This window comes from Crinia signifera, chromosome 1, assembly GCF_055691185.1.
Source record: "Crinia signifera chromosome 1, ASM5569118v1, whole genome shotgun sequence".
Lineage (NCBI taxonomy): Eukaryota > Metazoa > Chordata > Amphibia > Anura > Myobatrachidae > Crinia > Crinia signifera.
In genome coordinates, this window is record NC_139217.1 from 226,958,161 (window position 1) to 226,980,704 (window position 22,544).

General features: G+C 43.0%; 1 protein-coding gene across 3 annotated transcripts in view; it reads left to right on the forward strand.

Annotated features, from left to right (window-relative positions):
- ATCAY (ATCAY kinesin light chain interacting caytaxin) overlaps positions 1-22,544 on the forward strand; it is a 64,606-nt gene that overhangs the window by 37,148 nt on the left and 4,914 nt on the right. For 2 of the 3 annotated variants that reach the window (XM_083179363.1, XM_083179362.1), the window contains exons 3-10: positions 2,990-3,051; positions 3,369-3,590; positions 4,311-4,496; positions 6,335-6,437; positions 9,771-9,902; positions 13,610-13,696; positions 16,367-16,465; positions 17,325-17,360. In XM_083179363.1, the coding sequence (XP_083035489.1) occupies positions 2,990-3,051; positions 3,369-3,590; positions 4,311-4,496; positions 6,335-6,437; positions 9,771-9,902; positions 13,610-13,696; positions 16,367-16,465; positions 17,325-17,360 (927 nt within the window). Of the gene's footprint in view, positions 1-2,989; positions 3,052-3,368; positions 3,591-4,310; positions 4,497-6,334; positions 6,438-9,770; positions 9,903-13,609; positions 13,697-13,977; positions 15,707-16,366; positions 16,466-17,324; positions 17,361-22,544 lie in introns of those variants that run through there. The other variant, XM_083179364.1, reaches the window with a different exon arrangement.

Sequence of the window (22,544 nt, forward strand, 5' to 3'; positions counted from 1 at the left end):
GATTCAAAAGTAATTATGCCTCTGTACAAATCATTGGTTATACCGCACCTCGAATACAGAGTACAATTCTGGGCCCCACACTATAAAAAGGACATCATAGAATTAGAAAAAAAACAAAGAAGAGCAACTAAGCTTATTAGGGGAATGGAGACTTTAAGCTACGAGGAGAGATTAAGCAAGCTGGGACTATTTACACTAGAGAAGAGACGTTTAAGGGGGGACATGCTCAACATGTACAAATATATCAGGGGCCAATATAAGGAACTGTCAAGCACCCTTTTTTCTGATAGACAGGAATCTAGGACGAGAGGGCACGAGTTTAGATTAGAAGAAAAAAGATTTTGTTCATCTAGAAAAAAAAAATTCTTTACAGTCAGAACAGTCAAACTTTGGAACTCTCTTCCTGAAGAAGTGGTGTCGGTAGACACTATAAATACGTTTAAAATAGGGTTGGATAAACATTTATTGGTTAAAAACATCAACGGGTATAAATAAGTAACAATCTGTCTTTAAAATATCAGAACATACTATACAACAAGGGACAAGCTACTATAAACATAGGTTGAACTAGATGGACGAAAGTCTTTATTCAGCCTCACCTACTATGTAACTATGTAATCACAGGGTGTAGTAGTCTAGTACTAGCTGACATGATGGGAGGAATACCAGTGCCTTATTTTCCACAAGGCACATGTCTATGGAATGCATCTGATCATCAGTTACAGCTTTTGCATAGTAGCTGCCTTGCCCAGGACTTCCACTCCACTTTTTTAGCTCCCCCCGGGGGGCAGCTGCTATTAAGCTCTTTAGCATGGCTGATGCAAGCAGGCACCGTGACCCGCCCACTTACATTGGCTAGTATTAACCAGTGCAAGGCTGGGGAGCCAGTCTGACTGTGAAGGAGGAGCGATGAAGAGCTCCTTAAGATAGAAGTGGCCATGCAGAAGAGCTTAAAGGCTGCCATCCACTAGGTGAAGAGCATAGAAAGCACTGTGGAAAGCCAGGTACATAATTATGTTCCTAGGGACAGCCTGACCCTTAATCCCGCCACTGAGGAAGATCTCACGCTGTGTATCTTCCTTAGAATGTCACATGCACTGGTTGTTTTTGACTAATGCTGGTTAAAATCAGGGGGCCCCACTCAAATTTGCCCCCTATTTTTCATGTCCTGTCTAGACTAAATAAAACAGGACTGGTTATAAAGTGTTGAAGATCCTCACATATTTATTTATGTATTATTTTAAAAAAAAATCCTATTCCTATTTAGGACTTTGTTTTAGTACATAGCAGCACCTGCATAATAAAAAAAGCATGCATTTTCGGTACTTGTTTCCTAGAACGGCCACAATCGGGAGTAACCGTGTACCTTAACTTAAGGTACACGATTAACGCGATGGACCCGATTTCCTTTGAAATCAAATCGCGTTGATCGTGTCGGTCGTGTGCATTAACATGGCACGTGACGCGATCAACGCGATTTTGCCATAGGGTTCAATGTTAAAATATTTTTAACATTGTAATCGCGTTCATCGCATCGGTGATGTGCCATTATAATGGCACATGATGCGATGGACGCGATTAAGCACATTTTTACATAGCTAACAATGGGAAATGGGCCAATATGGCCCATTTCTCATTGTATATGCCCCCGTCATGCCTATAAATTAATGCCCCCCCATTGTGAGCGGCACCCCACGATTGACGCCAACCTGAAGTGTGGCAAGTGTAGCGAGCCCGCGAGGGGCGGCGGTACGCGTCCTCCGACCTTTTCATACCCCTACTATCCACGTCGGCGTGGAGTTGAGAATATAAAGTGTGGCGAGCATAGCGAGCCACCGAGCCTGAAGCGTGAGGGGACGCGTATACCTGCGAAGTAATGCATGTCCCCACGCGGGGCTCGCTGCGCTCGTCACGCTTCGGGCTCGGTGGCTCACTGCACTCGCCACACTTTATATTCTCAACTATGTGGATAGTAGGGGTATGAAAAGGTCGGAGGACACGTACCGCCGCCCCTCGCAGGCTCGCTACGCTTGCCACGCTCACCACGCTTCGGGTTGGCGTCAATCGTGGGGTGCCGTTCACAATGGGGCCATTTGAGCCATCAGGGGGGTTAAAATTGGGGTCTGTGGACAATTTTACATTGAATCCAATGTAAAATAGGGTCCCAGGGACCCTTTTCACATTTGATTCAATGTAATAATTGGGTCCATCTCGTCGGTTGCATCGCATGCGATTTGGTCGCATGCGATGCGATCGACGCGATTTTCCCGACCCGATCAAAATCGGTGTGGCCGTTCTAGGAAACAAGTACCCATTTTCTTCTCTTTATGCTGCACATTACAGTGATTATATAATTGTATTGTTTAGTGAGGAAAAATAAGCAAATATATTGAGCATGAAATGCTGTTCCGAAGTCGCATTGGGGTGGTTGTATGGCATTAAACTCCCCGTACTGTCTATTGGGGTTTGTCAGACCTAATAGATTCTCTGCTAATTTCTACACCCTGCGATCAGATAGCTGCTGCCCTGCCATAGTGAAACGTCTCCCGTACAAGGCTGCGAAAAAGCCAGTGAAAATTTAGCAGATCAGCAATTAGCTGTAAATCCATTCGCAACTCACTCACCATTGAATGAATTCCCCAAAGTGTGCAGTCTGTGTGTTACCCAGAACCTACTCAGACTGAACGGGGCCAGTGCGTTCCCTGACACTCCCTAAACAGCCGGTTACCACCCCTAAGTGCCAGCTTCCTGTCAATCAACTTGGGAATGGCTGTTGATTAAAAAAGACGCTGGATTTTATGGCAGGATGTCCTTGCGCATGCATGCATGCTACAATCCTTACACATGCGCAGTCGAATTCGCAGCCCCGTGGTCAGGTCTGAATAACCCCCTATATATGGACCATTACTAGAGCCACATTATACAGTCACTGTAGGAGTTTTGTTGCATCTCTTCTTTCTAATATACACCAATTATTTCTGTTCCACAGGCCTCTCCCTGAAGACAATGGAATGGATACCCTTGGCACTCCCACAGAAGACATTACCTCCTGTAAGTACCTTGCAATACGCCGAACAGTAGCGAAAGTGCCACAGTTGTGGTGACTACAGGGCCAGGAAGTGTGTGCCCCCACTCTTCTCTCCAGAGTATACAGTGGGGCTGACACATTTAACAGGGCTACATCATATATTTCTCACCCCCCTGACTAACACTGCTCCATCTTCCATGGTGCTTAGGAGATTAGTGCAAGGGCCTTGGTAGGTTGGACTGGCATTGCAAATTGTACTTTTAGATCCAGTGATGTTATGCTACTTCCAGATGTGGCAGTGTACAAATGTTCTTACCTTTATCCATGTTTTTGTATTCAGCCCCGCCAAGCACGCTTAACATCAGTGACTCCCATCGCAAGCGGAAAACACTTGTGGCTCCAGAGATTAACATCTCATTGGACCAGAGTGAGGGCTCTGTCCTTTCTGATGACTTCCTAGATACACCGGATGACCTGGATATAAATGTGGATGATATTGAGACTCCAGATGAAACAGATTCATTGGAGTTTTTGGGCAATGGTAATGAGCTGGAATGGGAAGGTAATTATAAAATCATTTTAATGTAAGCTTGCTTTTCATTGTTTAAGTAGGGACAGAGTACTGTGAAGTTATAATTTTAAGTATTGTAGAACTTTTAGCTGAATTTATAATGAGTAAATTGATCATATTTTAGTTGAAGTGTAATGCTAATTATTTTTACAAACTATAGACCATCTTATCCAAGTATCAATAATTAATTATATTTATACTTTTGGAATAACATTATAACATTTTAAGTTTGAGAAAAAGTAATTGTGCAAAATAAATATTATATATATATATATATATTTAAATTATATGTATATTTTGGAGGATCTGCACTCATGGGCAGCCCCTGTCAGCATATGGGGTGCTCCACTAAGCTAACGTAGTATATGTTCCATTTATAGTGCAGGTGTAGAGCTTGTTAGGTCCACAAGGAACACTCACCAGTAAAATCAATGTATTTGAAATGGTACTTCCTGATAAGTTACATCTTACTTTTTCAAGTTGCAGTCAATGTTTCGGCCACTAGAGGGCCTTTGTCAAGACAATAAACAACCTCACATCACAGAAGATCCCAGTACAATGATCCTGACTGCAGTGCTCCCTTATATACTGTAGCACATTGATAAGCTGACTCAATGCAACTGTGTTAAGGGCATACTGGTGCCTACAAACTATGTACATAACTTAATGTATAGTAATATGTGATGATTATGTAAATATTTTTGATTCTAGATGACACCCCTGTTGCAAGTGCCAAGAATATGCCTGGGGATAGTGCAGACTTGTTTGGAGATGGAGCAGTGGAAGAGGGGGGGACTACAAATGGACGCTTATGGAGGACAGTGATCATTGGGGAGCAGGAACATCGCATTGATTTACAAATGATAAAACCGTACATGAAGGTGGTAACACATGGAGGTGAGCATTGACTTAATATTGATGTTTAGGGCCCAATCTGTTTCTACACATGCATTGCACTATGAATGCAATCTAATAGCATGTGTACAGATTCAAAGTTGCAATTGAGGTGTATAAGAGAGTGACAGGGAGATGCTGTGTTATCGGGCTGCCACATTCACTGAAAGTGCCTCTGTAAGGGGATACTCAACTGCTCCCATTACTGGCCATATCATAAATCATAAGGTGCAATGGGCTAGATGTATCAAGCTTCAAAAAGTGATAAAGTGTACAGTGATAAACAGCCAGCCAATCAGCTCCTACCTGTTATTTTTCAAACCCAGCCTGTGGCATGGCAGGTAGATGCTGATTGGCTGGCTGGTTATCACTCTCCATTTTATCACTTTTGAAGCTTGATACATCTGGCCCAATGTTCGCACGGTGTGCCAATGGTGCTTCAGGATGCACCAAGTAGTTCTTCAGTGTTGGGCATCTTAGTCCTTGCACATTCGTAAGCATAGATATACACCAGGGGGTGTGGATCATTAGGTTGCCAGTGACAAGGTTGAATACGATTTTCGACAGTGACAAGGTCTTATAGAGAGAAAAGGTCGCCATGCACTAGGTCGATACGCACATGGTCGACACATGAAAAGATCAGCATGAGTTTTTAAAAAAATGTTGTGTCTATTCAGCCTTTGTCGACATGGACCTCCAATAAGTGTAATGCTTACCCTAGCATGACTCGCTCCGCTCTCCATGCTTCAGGCATGGTACCTCGCTTCACTCGGCTCATGTAACTATTCCCAATTGTAGTCCACACAGATCGTAAAGTATGAACTAGTTATCTAAAAGAAAAAAATTGTGCAAAATCTTATGTTGAACGTATCATGTGTCAAGCATTGCCGTGTTGGCCTAGAGCATGTTGACTTTTTGACCATGTCGACATCTTGCCTGTCGACCAATAGTGGCCGATTGACTGTTGACCTAACAACAGTAACAGTACCATGAAAGAGGTTTGTTGCAGCATATATTTGCATAAAGTCACATGTGCAGATAAAGTAAATAAACTAGTGGCGCTGGGGACTTGTCTTGACAAGTTGTGCCTCCTTTTCTGTGACCCGCTGCAGCTGGAATCTACTAATTGCAGGTTGAAAGAAAAGAAGTAGACATCTGCATGCATAAACTGGACCAGACACAGAGTGGAGGATTTTACCAGTTTAATTTATCGAAATGATGCGCAGCTTATACCCAGATGTCCAAAGTCACACGTGCACCTGACTCTAAATCAGGCATGTCCAACGTTGGCCCTCCAGATGTTTTGAAACTACACATCCCAGCATGCTTTGCAATAGTTTTAGCATTCTCTAATAGCAAAACTGTGGCAAAGCATGCTGGGATGTGTAGTTTCACAACATCTGGAGGGCCAACGTTGGACATGCCTGCTCTAAATCATCCACTTGGTGTTTAAATTAACCTAATAAAGTTACCTTTCATGATAGCAATAGAGAACAATTTAAGTGGATAAATCCCAGCCAAAAAAATATTTTCAGATAAAGTTTATTTCTCTGAAAATATTTTTTTTATTAATAATAAAAACATACCTGTCCTTTGCCAAGCATCCATTCAATTAGGATTTGCAATGTCTTGTCCTTTTTAATCGAAATTCCCAAAAAAGTGCTCTCAGACTGAGGTGTTGCAAGCTCTGCCAAATGATAGGATCTGGGAAGAGCATGTATATATTCTCAACGAATGCCCTACAAGGCTTATTATTTTCATTTTATTTTTTCTATCTATATAAACATGCGTTTGGTATTTTTATAACTTATTTATGTTTATTTATATCTCCTATGCTGCAGGTTACTATGGCGAGGGTCTTAATGCCATCATTGTATTTGCTGCGTGTTGTCTTCCAGATAGCAGCTGTCCAGATTACCATTACATCATGGAGAATCTTTTTCTGTATGTGGAAATTACATTGTTGTGAGCATGTGTAGCTGAGAAAACAAAGAAACCTATTGTTACATGCACATAAATGTACTGGTGCCAAGGTGCAGAATGCATGTTTCCAAACAAGTAGCACTAAAGATTGGTAGCTTATAATAGTTACCTCATCATCACATTCTTCTATTTGAGAGACTGATGGATGAGGGTGAAATAAGTGAAGAAAACAAGTCTTTGATATACTGTAAGACATAGTTTAAACACTTTCCTGGCTACGTGAAAAAATGAAATGCGACAGGAGCCACAAGTACATCAGCTGGCAATTGCACATCGAATTAGGGTTAGAAGATCCATTCTGCACAGGCGCAGAACGGATCCCCCCTACCTCCCTAGGATCCTGCAGCGATGCAGATTCTAAAGGTCAAGATTACAATGGTTGACACAATTTTTTTTTTTTTACATTTTGTTTCAACCTCTGTTATTATTTACCACCCACGTGGACTAATATTGGGAATGGTAACCATGTCCAAAGCAAGCCATGTGTCTATGTTTTCATCAGCCTACAAAATGGACATAATGTGTTTAAAAAACAAAACTGTATTACTCGGTCATTTTCATGTCAACCTTTTAGCCCTGTTGGCTTTAGACACAGTCGATCATTTGACCCTGTCGACCTTTTGTTACTGATGACCTTTTGCATGTCGACCATATTGGCTCGACCTATTAAATATCTCTTTTCTGTAACCGCACCCATCACCACTTCATGCTCTCTATCATGGCATCACTGTCCCTCTATTATGAAAACTGTGCTGCATCACCATAAATAGCTGCAAACACACTCACTGCCCCACTAATAGTAAAGAGATATTTTATGCTTGTTTGTAAAATATCTGAATGAGACACATAATTTAAAGCTACTGAACCTTTTGATTGCAATTATTGATAACAAAAATAGCTTTCATTTGGCTACATAACAGATATAAATGTAACTATCTGAAGCCCCGTACACACTGTGAGATTTTGTCTAAGCGATTTGACTAGATGCAATGGAGATTTTGACTAAGCAATTTTGTCTAACAAATGATAGTCTATAACATAGTCAAAATTGCGTTGCCTGCGCAGTCTCTGCTATGAAATACTGCATCGGTATCTAAAGGAGCCTACACACATAGCGATTAAGCATGGGCGATTCCCCTTGAGCTTCCTGGCATCTAGAATGCTCAGAAAGTCCAGCGATGTTTCCACCATGAGCACCATTCAGCTTAGCGACATAGCATGGGAGATTTCAGTTAAGCAAGTAAATGCAGATCACAATCGCCTGCTACAACGACACAGGTGATATGCAGTCTCTTGATAAGCGATCTAACTAGATTTATGGTAGATGCTCATTCTTCATCTACTGGCGATAGCGGTGCGTGGGGCCGCTCATCTCTGTCATTATGGGCTCTACACACATCAATCTATGCTTAATTTCTAAGCGATCTAGGGAAATTAAGTCAAGTCACTGGCAAGTCAATGGCTTATTATTTGCTATGTAGAAGATTTTGGCTAACCTTCTAATAAATTTTGATTATCTAGTCAAAATATCCTGCCAAAATCTCACAGTGTGCACACTCCTATAAGTTTACCTCATATCTGTTTGTAAGTGTCATTAGTAGCTCTGTTAAGTTTAGATAACTGGTATTTTAGGATTATCAACCCTTTAAATAACAAATGAATAGAGTTTTGGGTAATGGGCTTGTTTTATTTCATGTATCACTTTTATACATTTTAAGTGTGTAAAGCTGGCCATACACCTGTGCAACTTCCAGGAGAAAACTCGCATGTGATCCCCCTTGAGCCGCCTGACAGCTTCCAGGGTGGCAGGATCACATACAATACATCATATGCGATACTTTTTTTCATATAACGTATCATACTCAATCCCAGGCAAGCCTCTCTCCTGCAGCCTGTGCAATCCTCAGGACCACGCATCCGACCTGATGTCAAATACATTCAATTACTTTTTATAGCCTCAATTGCATAAAAAGTGGGAAATTACATGTATACAGAAGGAGCCCCTCTCAGCTTTGCGAGGGCTGACAATAGAATTGCCAGCCACCAGGCCCCGCCATCCGTTCCAACAGATCTCTCTGCTGCTGTGCGCCACCTCCCCGTCGTCATTCGTCGGTCCCCCCCACCTCCCCACATCCCCTAACCCTACCGCCCAGCCGCCAAGTGACTGGGACATGCGTGCGTGTGAGACGCTCGCACATCCCAGTCTGATGGAGTCCCTCTCAGCCAGCGCTCACCAGCAGGGGCATTCTGGCGGGTGCCGGGGATGAATGAGAGGGGCTCCATTTGTATCACCCTAGTGTATGGGTACCTTAAGTGTCCCATATGAAATGTACCTGAGTGGTGCTTAAGGTGTTACCTGTCTTGTTCCCTCTTATTCTGACCCGTTCGCTGTTGTCCTTCTTTTGCACGGGGACCGATGCTTCCTCAATGTGTGTGCACATTTCTGCGCATGTGCATGCGTTGGATGCACGCACACCAACATGGGAGGGGAGGGGCATGGGGCGATGGGCCAGAGAACTCGCTCATGGGAACACCCATTTTAGCCCAAAAGTGCAAACATTTATAAGTGACCCTAGAGTCACTTCATATATGCGTGCACGCACCGCATTTCTTGATGGTCGGCAACCATCGAAAGATGTGGGAGGTTCCCCCTGGCCTGCGAATGGATGTTTATGTAAAACATCCATTCGCATGCCGGCCGCACGTGCCCAACGTGCAATTGGTGGGCTGGCGTACCACCATTCGCAGGTGGGTTCTGGTTGACTCGCAAAGGGTGCGAATTCGCATCCGAGATAATCAAACAGAATAACCCCTATAATTCATATTGCTTTATGGGGTAGACTTAGCTGAACCCCACTTAATTATGAGCTATTTCCTTAATGTGCAGTCTCTACTTCATTACATTTTTGTATGTGGTCCGTAAGGTTATCCAAAACCTCCCAGAAGAAACTAAACGTTACCCCATAAATCATTGCCATCTTGATATGCTAGTAAGCCTGCTTGAAGCAAATGCTTCTGCTACCTATAGTCTGCTACCTAGTGATTGCCTCTGTGTTGATACATGTGTGTGAGAGAAAGAGATGTAGTTTTTCTTGCAGCCAACAGATGTCAGTGCTTTGGAGACATACAAATGGACACTAGACACACACTATATGTAGATAGATGATTGCACTTACCTTAAAATTACTTGTACATGTCCATTTATAACAATTTTTTTACTGCATTCATTAAGTTTAGGAATCCAGTATATGCAATGTTGAACAGAAATATGATACCTCTTCTTGGCTTTGGCAGCTATGTGATCAGTAGTTTGGAGCTGCTAGTGGCAGAGGATTACATGATTGTTTATCTGAATGGTGCGACACCGCGAAGGAGAATGCCTGGGTTAGGATGGCTGAAGAAATGCTATCAGATGATAGACAGGAGGTGAGTTTCAAATTATCGCATTCACTCTCATTGAACTAATACAGCTACTGTATGGAACTATTTTATAATAATTACTTCATGTAGCAAGTAGAGTACATTAAGTCTGTGGCATGCTAAACAGATATTTGGTGTGATTAGAGTAATGATGTATGAGGACACATCTGTAGGGAAGAGCATGGAAGCAGCAGAAGGAAGGGCGGTGGAGGAGAAGAGGGAATGGAAGGAACAGAAGTGAAGAGGAAAGATGGAAAAGGTAGTAAAATAATCAAACCATCAGAACATATGAGCATGGTCCTGATTTTTGTTAGTATAGTGTGCTCTGCACCTGTCTTACAGCAGCAGGCTCCAGGCTGTTTATCCTGCTTTGTGTGGGAGGTCCCCTGCTTCCCCGCGCGCCTTCAGTTTAGTGAGCCCACGCTTTTCATTATAGTTGTGAGGAAGCCCGCACTGATAGTGTGTGACAGCCATTATTCCTGCAGTATGTCCTGAGTCCAGGCAGTTAAGGTGCCCATACACTATGAGATTTTGGGACGATTTCCCTAGATTTTGGCATAAATAGCACATACGATCATATCCGACCTTGGGTGCTGCAGTAGGCTGTGATTAGCAGCGGGGCGGGTGCTGGTGCTGCAGCGTGCGGTGAGGAGCAGTGGAGCGGGTGGTGGGTGCTGAGCCTTAGCGGGTGCTCAGCAGGACAGGCAGCGGCGGGTATTATCATTTTAAAATAACCTGTCAAATGACTAGTTGGCCTCTGATTGGCTGAGAGAGAGCACTCTCAGCCAATCAGCGACCTCCCTTCTGAGCGGCTCCATTATCCTTCATCATCTCTGGAACGATATGTACTTGCACCACACTATGTACCCTGTCATTTATTAGTACAAATGAGAGTCCCAAATCACTTGGCGCAGATAAGGAAGCAGCCGAGTGGTGTTTGTTTCTATGGGTCTCCTCAAAAAACCCTTCACCTTCACCACAATACCAAAAAATCAAAACAAGACCCCTCAGGCGCTCCCGTTCTTGGAAATCATGAAATTCTTTTTCTCCCAATGATGGAGATGATATGGAAGGAAGAAAAAAAAGTGCAAATGGTGAAGCACGTTTTGTAAACCTTCCTCCCCTTTAATAAACAATAAAAATCCACAGATAAAATGACAACAATAAAATTCACAAGTAAAGTGCTATGTGCAGTCCCAGTGTAGTTCAAGGCAGGACTCGAGCCAATAATTACCAGATGAGTTGGGAACTGGTGATCAAACAGTTCCTAATCGCGCATGTAACACTGTTTTATAGTGGTGTTAACACTAAATCCCATCTGGCCTCTGGTCCCGGGTCCTCCGTACTGCGTCTGTCACAAAGTTTCACAGCAGGTATGCCACACTCTCACAAACGCGTTTCGTCCTGTCCATAGGACTTTTTCAAGGTGTGTTACCTGTAGGCAATGTTCCTGCTTTTATACCCTGCTCCCGTGTGTCAGCTGGATCCTGCCAGCGCTGCGGTGGTCCCGGCTCCCGTCCTGGCTTCTACCTGCGAGGCTTTTGTGTTATTCTGTTCCCAGAGATGTCTATGGGGGGGATGCTCTAACATCCGTGCCCCTTTACCGCAGCCCATTGCCGGCTACCGCAAACATAATTATTGCATATGCTCTAACATATGCAATAATTATGGCAAAGGACAGCTCTTGCGTTAAAAGCTGTCCTTTGCGGTGGGAGACAGTGGGTCCCCTGTGCTGCCTGGACACAGGTGAGGAGGGGGTTGGTGCGGGGCGGCGGTAGGTCGCATTAGAAACCCATAGGCTTCTATGGGGCATCACCAGATTTTTCTGGCGATGCCCCCCCCCCCCCCCGTCGCGAAGACCTGATAACGGGAGTTTTACCACAATTTTAGTTTAGAGAATCTCCCCCTAAGGGTGGTGAAGTTATTGTGGACCAAACTGTATAGGCACATGTAGCTTCTACGAGGTGAGGCTGGACACTGGAGTGGTTGAGAACACTTTGAAGCTGATACCTGACTAGGATTAAAGGCTAGAACTGTCTAAACTCAGATGATGGGCTGGGACTGGCTAAATATGTAATAGGGACTAGGCAGGAAACAGCTATGCTCCGGATGCTGAGAACAGCACAAACAGGCTCTAACCAGAGTAGAAATAGATGTAGGAGGCCCCGGGGGAAAACAACTCAGCAAGAAGACAAGTACATTAGTTTGAGAAATAGACACCTCACAGGTCCTCAACTAGCAGCTTCATTAAATGGTACCTGGAAAACGTCTAGAGTGAAGAGGCAACTCCAGGATGCTGGCCTTCTAGGCAGAATGGCAAAGAAAAAGCCATATGAACTCAGACATTGGACAGGACAAGATTGGAAAAAAGTGTTGAACAACTTGAAGTTTTAGGTGTTTGGATCACACAGAAGAACATCAGAACAAGTGAAAGGATGCTGGAAGAGTACCTGATGCTATTTGTCAAGCATGGTGGAGGTAATGTGATGGTCTGGTTCCTGTAAATTGGGAAATTTGTACATGGTAAAAGGGATTTTGAATAAGAAAGGCTATTACAACATTTTGCAATGCCTTGCCATACCCTGTGAACCACGCTTGATTGGAGCCCATTTCCATCTCCAACAGGACAATGACCCAAAGCACACCTCCAAATTATGCAAGAACTGAAGAGGCAGGCAGCTGCTATTCTGTCTGTAATAGAGTGGCCAGCGCAGTCACCAGATCTCAACTCCATTGAGCTGTTGTGGGAGCAGCTTCACCGTATGGTACCCAAGAATTGCCCATCAAGCCAATCCATCTTGTGCTTTAGGAAGCGTGATGTGACATTTCTTCAGATTACCTCAACAACTTAACTAGAATGCCAAAGGTCTGCAATGCTGTAATTGCTGCAAAAGCATGCTTTGACAAAAGTAAAGTTTAAAGGACAAAATGATTTAAAATAAAAATCATTATTTTTAATTTTGGCAATGTCTTGACTAAATGTTCTAGTCATTTTGCAACTCATTTGATAAATAAAAGTCTGTTTTTATGATGTAAAACACAAAATTTTTCGGGTGACACCAAACATTAGAATGGTAGTGTAGTAAAAGCAGCTCCAGCAAATAGGTTTATTTGATGCACTGACATATTTGAATTAAAAAACAAAGTTTATGCTATTATCCTACCTCTATGTCGGTTTGTTTCTACCAAGTTTGTTTAATCACTGTTGTTTCCAATTGTAAAGTGCAACAGAATATGCTGCGCTATATAAGTAAATGTAAATAATAATAATATCCCTTTAGCTTCTAACTACAATTGTGACAAAACTAGTAAGCGTGCTTGAAGCAAATGCTTCGAAAGCTAGTGATTTGATTACTACCTTGTGGTTGACTCTGTGTTTGTGGATGTGTGGGGGAGAAAGAGATGTAGTTTCACTCGCTGCCAACAGATGGCAGTGTTTCGGAGACACACAGACACTAGACATATTTATAGATGATTTTAGCGTAAGCTTTAGAAGGTTCTATTTTCAATATGTTGTTAGACTAGTGTACTATTTGTAAGTTTATGTTGAAGTCTAGATCTGAGTTACACATTTTACCACTGTTTCTTTAAGGTTTGAATAACTTGTCCATAATATTTTGTGTGAAGAAATTTGGCAGCCTTTACAGGGAATGTGTTTTCATTTTTATTATGGGACTCACAATTACTAATAGTGACTGCTTTCTAACCCGCAGACTAAGAAAAAATCTGAAATCTTTAATCATCGTCCATCCTTCCTGGTTTATCAGGACAGTATTGGCTATCTCCAGACCCTTCATAAGGTTAGATGTTTATCCTTCATCAACAGTACTGCTATGCTGTCCCTTTTTCCAATTCAAATCCCGTAATGTTCCTGTTTCATAACAGTATAAATGCACCTTTTTATTTTTTGTACTTTATCGTGTTGTGGCTGTAAATAGTAAAATGCTTTCCATATTCATTTTTGTTTATATGTGATCAGAGATGTTGCCAATTGTATTAGGATCAGAGTTTGATAAATTGCTTATTAAGTGATTTTTCAGCAGGATTTAAAGCAGCGTTTGTTTTCTTTTTGCAAATCCAGGTTGGTATTCCCCTATCATACTTGGATAACATCTTCATTACTGCTAAAGAGATGGGCATTTTCTTAACGAGAGCAACATCCTGGATAAGGACATTGCACTAATGTTGGTATTATAAAAGTTAAGGCCCCCATACATCTATGAGACGAAACATCAAATTGCCAGATGGATCCGGTGATTGTTGTCCATTTGTCTACAACCTGTTGGAATTGGGGAAATTACCCATTTTAAATGCCCAATTCCCCATTCAGAACTAAAAACAGTTGGGATCATGTGATTAAGATTTTGAAAAATGTTTAACATTTCCAATCCGTGACCCGACCATTAGGGATCAGGGGATTGCCCATATATATTGCAGCTGTATGGGGCCTTTAGCCAGCAGCCATCTTACTAAATCACAGATCCTTGCATTTAGGAGAAATGACAGGTTGGTCTTCCTTCCATGAGTAAATGTCCTCAAAATCCTATAGCATATTAAAGTGTATTAAGTCTGTTTGGTCTCATTTGTTTATTGTCCATATGCACAATAAAGATTAAATGATCATGTACTGTTTAAACAACTGGAGGAAAGAAAGGGACCATGGATATTTAATTTCAAAGCCCATCAAACAGAGTAACAAAGCAGTGGTTGAAAGATGGAAGAGTAACTTATTGTACATGGGCTTATACCACCTCACTATATTAGTCACAGCTGAAATACTGTGATACCCTTGGATATTGTGTGCAGTTGCATTGAATAGTCTCCCAACAGAGCAAACGTGGGAAAAGGTTATAGCTAAATATCCCAAAGGTGTGTACACATTATACAGATGCCAGGCCACCATTCTCCCATTGCGGTGGCTAAGTGTGATGTCATGCAGCCGCAGTGACACGCTCCGCAAGCGGTCCAGACAAGCCCCCGTTGCCACTCCCCAACAGCATTTATACTGCATTTTCCTTGTGCATGCCCTTTGCATTGTGCGTAGAAATGTGGAAATCGCCAATTAGCGGGCCTTGTTGAGTCAGGCCAAAATTCACTTTTTCTCCAATATTGTATTATTGAATCTGATGAAAATTAAAGATTCATGATAATAATATTAGTTTTATTCTTTGTACACAATCTTAAAATAGCTCAAAAATAAGTTGGCTTGCTAGATCATAAAACTGCACTGTAACAAAGGGTTATCCAACTACCCAGAGTCAATGACTGCTGGTAATTGCTATCGAATTAGCACAAATAAGCTTTCACAAACAACATTTTATCAGTGATTGTCCAAACTATGGCTCTCCAGCTGTGGTGAAACTACAAGCCCATCATACCTTGCCACAGTTTTGCTATTAGGGAATGCTAAAACTATGGCAAGGCATGCTGGGATGTGTAGTTTCACAACAGCTGGCACAGATCGCATTGATACCACATATGTACTAACATATGCAATCAGTATAGCAAAAAAAGAGCTGCCGTTTGCGAAGCCAGTGGTGCCGGGTGAGAGGGTGCCTGTGGGTCCCTCTCATCTCCTAAGCTCGGGAGCATCCTGCTTCAGGGACTTTTGTGCTCCTCCTCCTCGCTGGACACAGAAGGGGAAGTACTGAAAAAGCTGACATTACCCTCTGTGTGGGAAACGCAGCCGCCCTACGATAATACATATGAACATGCGGTAAAAATCACGAAATCCGGGTTTTTACCACATTCTACATTTGATACATCACAAGCTGCTTGTAATTTACCCCCCCCCCCCCCCAAAAAAACGAAATGTGTGCATTGTTTTCAATATGTAATATTATAGTTTTGCAATAGCATATTTATATTTCTTTACTATGCAGTTGTGCAAAACACATATATATATATATATATATATATATATATATATATACATACACAATTGTAACTCCAATGAACTCACGGTTAAAGTGACATCTTGTGCGGTGCTCCCATCAGTCACATATGCAGCATATGTTCCAAATCCACAGTCCAGTAAGAATAGGGCACTCACCAATCACCAAATTTCCTTTTTATTGCTTCATATCACAAAGCATGAATAAGCTGATGTTTCAGACCCCACTGGGCCCTTAATCATGGCGTCTGAATCCCACAAAAAGTACAACCCATTCAGACGCCATGATTAATGGCCCAGTGGGGTCCGAAACGTCAGCTTATTCATGCTTTGTGATATGAAGCAATAAAAAGGAAATTATTTACTGCTGATTGGTGAGTGCCCCATTCTTACTGGACTGTATATATATATATATATATATATATATATATATATATATATATATATATATATATATATTCCAATCTAGGCTAATGTCTGGAATAATGTATTTGCTATAGTTTAAAAGATGATTTATTGATTTATAGACATATTTTCAATCCAACTACTACATCTCTGTTTATTCATTGTTTCGTAGTGTGAAATTTATAAATAAGATACAGTATGTGCACAGTCTGGATGACTTGGAACAGATCATTCCAATGGAGAATGTACATATCCCTGAATGCGTCTTGCAGTAAGTTTTCATTGGAAATACTGTATTTATTTCCCCCCTTGCATATTCTAAAAAATGTTTGCATTTGTAAAACACATTGTGTATATTGTAATCATAACCTTTTATGTTTTTACTGGCTTAATGGTCTAATTTTTTTCATAAAGTTACTCGCTCCATTATTAGCATTTTCAGTGTTTAAACGTATCGTTATTGTTTTTTGACATGAATGTTTTTTTTGCATTATTACTAAAGATAAGGAACTCAGGGCCTGATTCATGTCTGCAAGTAAAGCAGGAACAAAATGTTGCAGTACAGGAGGGGCTGATGTTTTGTGCAGGGTAAATATTCACCCCCCAAACTAGCTCTTCCTGCCAGTTACATCTGCTCCACCTGCAGTGCAACATGGATTTGCACTATTGTTTGTTTTTACTTTGCTTTGTATACAAACCTGAATCATGCCCACAAGTAAAACACTAGAGCATATGAGGCCTGAATGTGTCCACACGTTGCCATGGTCGCAACATGGGGGTGATGTAGACCTGCTCGGTGCGGGCCGAGGTGGCTCCTGCCACCAGTGACCATTAGGGGCTGAACACGGGAGTGCGCACCTGGTGATTTATCGCCCACAGCACATACAAATCACAGCCAATATGGTCGCTCAGCGACCATATTGCCAGTGATATGTGCTAAACTTTCACCTTGTGCACACAGCTTATGGGACATCTCTAAAAATGTAGACCAGCAGCACAAATACCATTTGGTGATTTAACTTCATCATTGGGGAGTACCAGTCGTCTCTTTTTCAACTTTAATCGCTTACTCATTTATTTTCTATTTTCTTTATTGCTCAATTACCCATAAGTGTTATGTTTTGATGTAGGTATGATGAAGAAAGAATCCAAGCTAGGAGAGAAAGGTGAGTCAAACAGATTTTTTGCAGCTCAATGCATAAAAGCATGCAGACATGGTAAAGAGGTTCAATGTTGCCAAACACCGTAATAATGAAACAAATGCTATTCTACTTTGATTTTCATGCACAATGGTCTCTAGGACTCAGATAGTCTAGTTCTGTAAGCAAAATGCTTTGTAAATGTAAGAATGTAAGAATGGGCAGACTGACAGGAAGGTAACAGTAACTAAAATAACCATTCATTAGAAAAAGTAGATAAGGGAGGAGGATTGAGCCAGAGTAGACGTGGCCCATGGCAATCAATCAGCACTGACGTAACATCTTTAATTTGCATAATATTAAATTAAACAGAGTAGCTGATAGGTTGCCATGGGCCACTTCTCCTCTGGCTCAATTCTCCCTTATCACTGCTTCATACATCTACAGCAAAAGTGCATCTCTGAATGCATTGTGATTATGGACATTTGAATCCGAGCTGTACTATAGCTAGCGGACTTGCATCATGCAGCTTGTAGAGCAGCCCAGAGCATTCTTAGGACCTGATTGAGATTTGTATACAATGTCGATATTGACACAGCTGAGTGATTATTGGGAGACTGCATGTGCTGCAATGGCACTGCACATGTTCCAGGGTACTTTGTAATACCACTTGCAGTTAGGATTTATTCTTAGAGTGATTGACAGTTTGAAGTAATTGGAAGTGGCAGCAAAAATGCAGACATGTCATAATTGTTTTCAGGGTGTGTCGCTGTATACATTTGCGATCATGCGTGCAGAAAACATGGCACCTTTGTTGCAGCTCTCGTGGCCATTCTGCGAGACCATAAGCTCACTAAGGAATCGATGCTCATCAAAAATGTGAACATGCTGGAAATGTACGCACTTGTTGAGATTTTGCAATGGATTCAGGAGGTGACTATTCAATTTTGGGTAGCTGCTTTACTTGCATTATTTCTCAAGTCCATAGGATTTAGGCCCTTATTCAGATCTGCTCGCAGTACAAATTTGTTCTCAAAATGGGCAAAACCATGTGCACTGCAGGTGGGGCAGATGTAACCTGTGCAAAGAGAGTTACATTTGTTTGAGTTATTTTGTTTCTGTGCAGGGTAAATACTGGCTGCATTATTTTTACACTTCCATTTAGATTTCAGTTTCAACACACCCCACACAAATTTAACTCTCTCTGCACATGTTACATCTGCCCCACCTGCAGTGCACATGGTTTTGCCCATTTTGAGAACAAATTTGTACTGCAAGCAGATCTGAATAAGAGCCTTAAGGTGCCTGTAAGGATTCTGGGAGTATCCCCGGCAACCTAACTCCGTTGCCTCTGGCTGGGATCGACGGACATGTGCTTGGCTAGGCTTCACCTGGGCCCGTCTCGGCTGAAGGGCGAATTAGGTCCGCCCCACTCCGCTACAGGCAGGTCTTAGGAAAAGACAACACGTCCGTCGAGGCCAGGAGAGAGCAAGGGGACAACCTAACTAAACCCCAGAACCGGGGAACTCCCAGAAACCACAGGGAAGCAACAATGCTCAGCAGGTGACCCAAAATGGCAACAATGCTTGTGAGATGTTATATAAAGAAATGGCAACAATGCTTGTGAGATGTTATATAAAGAAATGGCAACAATGCCCAGAAGAAGATATCACAAAATGGCAACAATGCTGGTGAGATATTATATAGAGAAATGGTAATAATGCTGACTGAGATGCACAATAACAAAGGATACCAAACTGCAGGAGGAGAAACACAGGGTAACCGCTGACTTATCTGGGGAGATGACGGAGTCCCAGACAAGCCCCTGCAGACTTCTTGAGGATGATGAGTCTTACAGCTGGGCACACCAACTGAATCCCAGGCACGGCAGGACAAACCAGGCAAGGCAGAGCAGGCGGGGAACAACAGGGGTACTTCCGACAGGGACCAGGAAAACGATCTTAGCAAACAGCTGAAAGAACGCTATAACCGGCGTCAGTGAGAGAAAGACGCCGGCTTATATTTGAAATAGCAGCCCCCTGTGGCGACATCACTTCCTGTACGCTCTGCATACTCTTCCCCCTGTAGAGGCGGCCGGAGCGGAAGTTCGGGGTGTTGCCTAGCAACATCCCCGAAGCTTCCTGATGACGCGCGTCGGAAGATGGCCGCCGTCCTAGCAGCGCAAACGCTGCCGAGGGACCTGGACGGCAGCGACGCCAGGTACGGCGCCTAACAGTACCCCCTCCTTGAGGAGGGGTCAAGGGACCCCCAACCCTGGGTTTATGGGGAAATTCTTCAAAAAATTTTTTTTTAAGAAAAGGAGCGTGGAGCTCATTGTCCGGAATCCAGGATCTCTCCTCCGGGCCATATCCTTTCCAGTGCACCAGAAATCTGAGCTGATTGCGAGTCACCTTTGAATCAAGAATCCTTTCAATAACAAACTCCTTGCGACCTTGGACAAGGATAGGTGCGGGTCCCTTGCGCCTGGGCTGAGACGCCTGCTTGAAAAGAGAGCAATAAAAGGTATTGTGAATTTTCATGGTCTGGGGCAGTTGGAGCCTAAAAGCCACTGGGTTGATTTGACTGATAATCTTAAAAGGACCAATAAAGCGGGGCCCAAGTTTCTGAGAGACCTGGCGAATCTTAATGTTCCGGGTTGAAAGAAAAACCCAGTCTCCTACTCTAAATGAGCAGGGCCTCCTGTTACGATCGGAGAACCGTTTGGCAGATGCCGAAGAAGCAAGAAGAGCCTTATGAACTTTGTTCCAAATGACCCTCTTCTGCGACAACCAAGAACCACCCCCGGAAGATCCGGGATCAAAAGAATTGGCTCTGGGGTGTTGACCAGAGATACAGAAAAAAGGAGACATCTTCGAAGCTGAATGCCATGCATTATTATATGCAAACTCCGCGAAAGGCAGATGCTCCGACCAATTGTTCTGACACTTGAAAGCATAACATCTTAAAAATTGCTCGAGGTTTTGATTGACTCTTTCAGTCTGTCCATTCGACTGGGGATGATACCCAGAAGATGGACTGAGGTTGATGCCTAAAGCTGCACAGAGGAACTTCCAAAACCTGGCGACAAACTGTACCCCCCTATCCGAGACAATATCTGTGGGGAGACCATGGAGGCGAAAGACATGCAGCAAAAATAATGCAGCCAGTTTTTGAGCGGAGGGAAGATCGACCAGGGGAACAAAATGCGTCATTTTGCTGAAGCGGTCCACAACTACCCAGATGGTATCATGACCAGAGGAAGAAGGCAAATCTACAATAAAATCCATGGAGATATGGGTCCATGGTCTTTCCGGACAAGATAAAGGAAGAAGTTGACCCGTGGGAGGGGTGCAGAGGGACTTGTTCCTGGCACAAACCTCGCAGGACTTGACGAAAGATTCCACATCCCCTCTCATTGATGGCCACCATACAGAATGAGAGATTAAATCCAATGTCTTAGCACAACCAGGATGACCTGCAGTCTTGGCCGTATGAAACTCAGCAAGAACTTTCCCTCGGAGTCTTGAGGGGACAAACAATCTCCCTGAGGGGGTGAGGTCGGGTGCCTCCATTTGTGCCCGTAAGACTTTATCCAAAAGTGTTTGCGCGATACCAACATAAATCCAAGAAGAAGGGATAATGGTCTCAAGTGCCGATTCCTTGTCCTGCAGACCTAAAAAACTCCTAGACAAGGCGACCGCCTTGACATTTCGGGAACCCGGCCTAAAGGTGATACGAAAATTGAATCGAGCAAAGAATAACGCCCACCTTGCCTGACGGGCATTAAGCCTCTTGGCATCCTGTAGATAAGAGAGGTTTTTATGATCAGTGAAAATGGTCACCTGAAATTTGGCTCCCTCCAGCCAGTGCCTCCACTCCTCCAGAGCGCACTTTATGGCCAGAAGTTCCCTGTTCCCCACATCGTAATTACACTCCACGGAAGAGAATTTACGAGAATGGAAGGAACAGGGATGTAAAAGACCATCCTTGGGATCTACCTGCGACAGCACAGCCCCAATGCCAATTTCTGAGGCATCTACCTCTAAAATAAACGGGCGGTCAGGATCTGGATGACGTAAGATACGAGCAGAAATAAAAGCCTCTTTAAGAAGACGAAAAGAATTATGGACCTCTGTAGACCAGAGAGCGGGATCTGCACCCTTCTTAGTGAGTGCAACGATGGGCGCGACAATATCTGAGAACGCAGGAATAAACCTGCGATAGTAGTTCGCGAACCCCAGAAACCTCTGGACTGCTTTTAGAGTAGTGGGCTGCATTCAATCCATGATAGCCTGAACTTTGGCAGGATCCATATAGAAGCCTTCCGGGAAAATAACATAGCCAAGGAAGGAAATACTATGGACCTCAAACTCACACTTTTCGAGTTTAGCATAAAGACAGTTTTCTCTGAGTCTCTGTAAAACCCTTTTAACATGTACTCTATGTTGCTCTAAAGAAGAAGAAAAATCAAGATATCGTCCAGATAAACGACCACAAAAATCCCCAAAAAGTCCCGGAGGACATCATTAATGAAGTCTTGAAAGACCGCAGGGGCATTGGCCAACCCAAAGGGCATCACGAGGTATTCATAATGACCAGTGTGAGTGTTAAAAGCGGTCTTCCACTCATCCCCTGCTTTGATTCTAATCAAATTATACGCACCTCGGAGAACTATCTTTGAAAAAACAGTGGCAGAGCGCAATTGATCAAACAAGACGGACATCAGAGGCAACGGGTAAGAGTTTTTAACAGAAATTAAGTTAAGCTGTCTGTAATCAATACACGGACGTAAGGTACCATCTTTCTTGCCGACAAAGAAAAACCCCGCCCCCACAGGAGACTTTGAGGGATGAATAAAGCCCTTCTTTAAGTTGTCGGCAATATACTCCTCCATCGCCTTAGCTTCAGGTAAGGACAATGCGTATAAACGACCCTTGGGTAACTTAGCCTGAGGAAGGAGACTGATGGCACAGTCGTAAGGCCGATGGGGAGGTAAGGTCCCTGCCTCTTTTTTGGAAAAGACATCAGAAAAAGAAATATACGGAGCAGGGAGCAGAGGATTGGCGAAACTTGAGACCCTGACAGGGAGGTGCAGACATGATTCAGCGCATGACTCACCCCACCGCAGCAGTTCCCCAGTCCACCAATCGAAATGAGGGTTATGTAATTTTAACCAAGGCAAACCAAGCACCACAGGAGCTAAGGGACTGT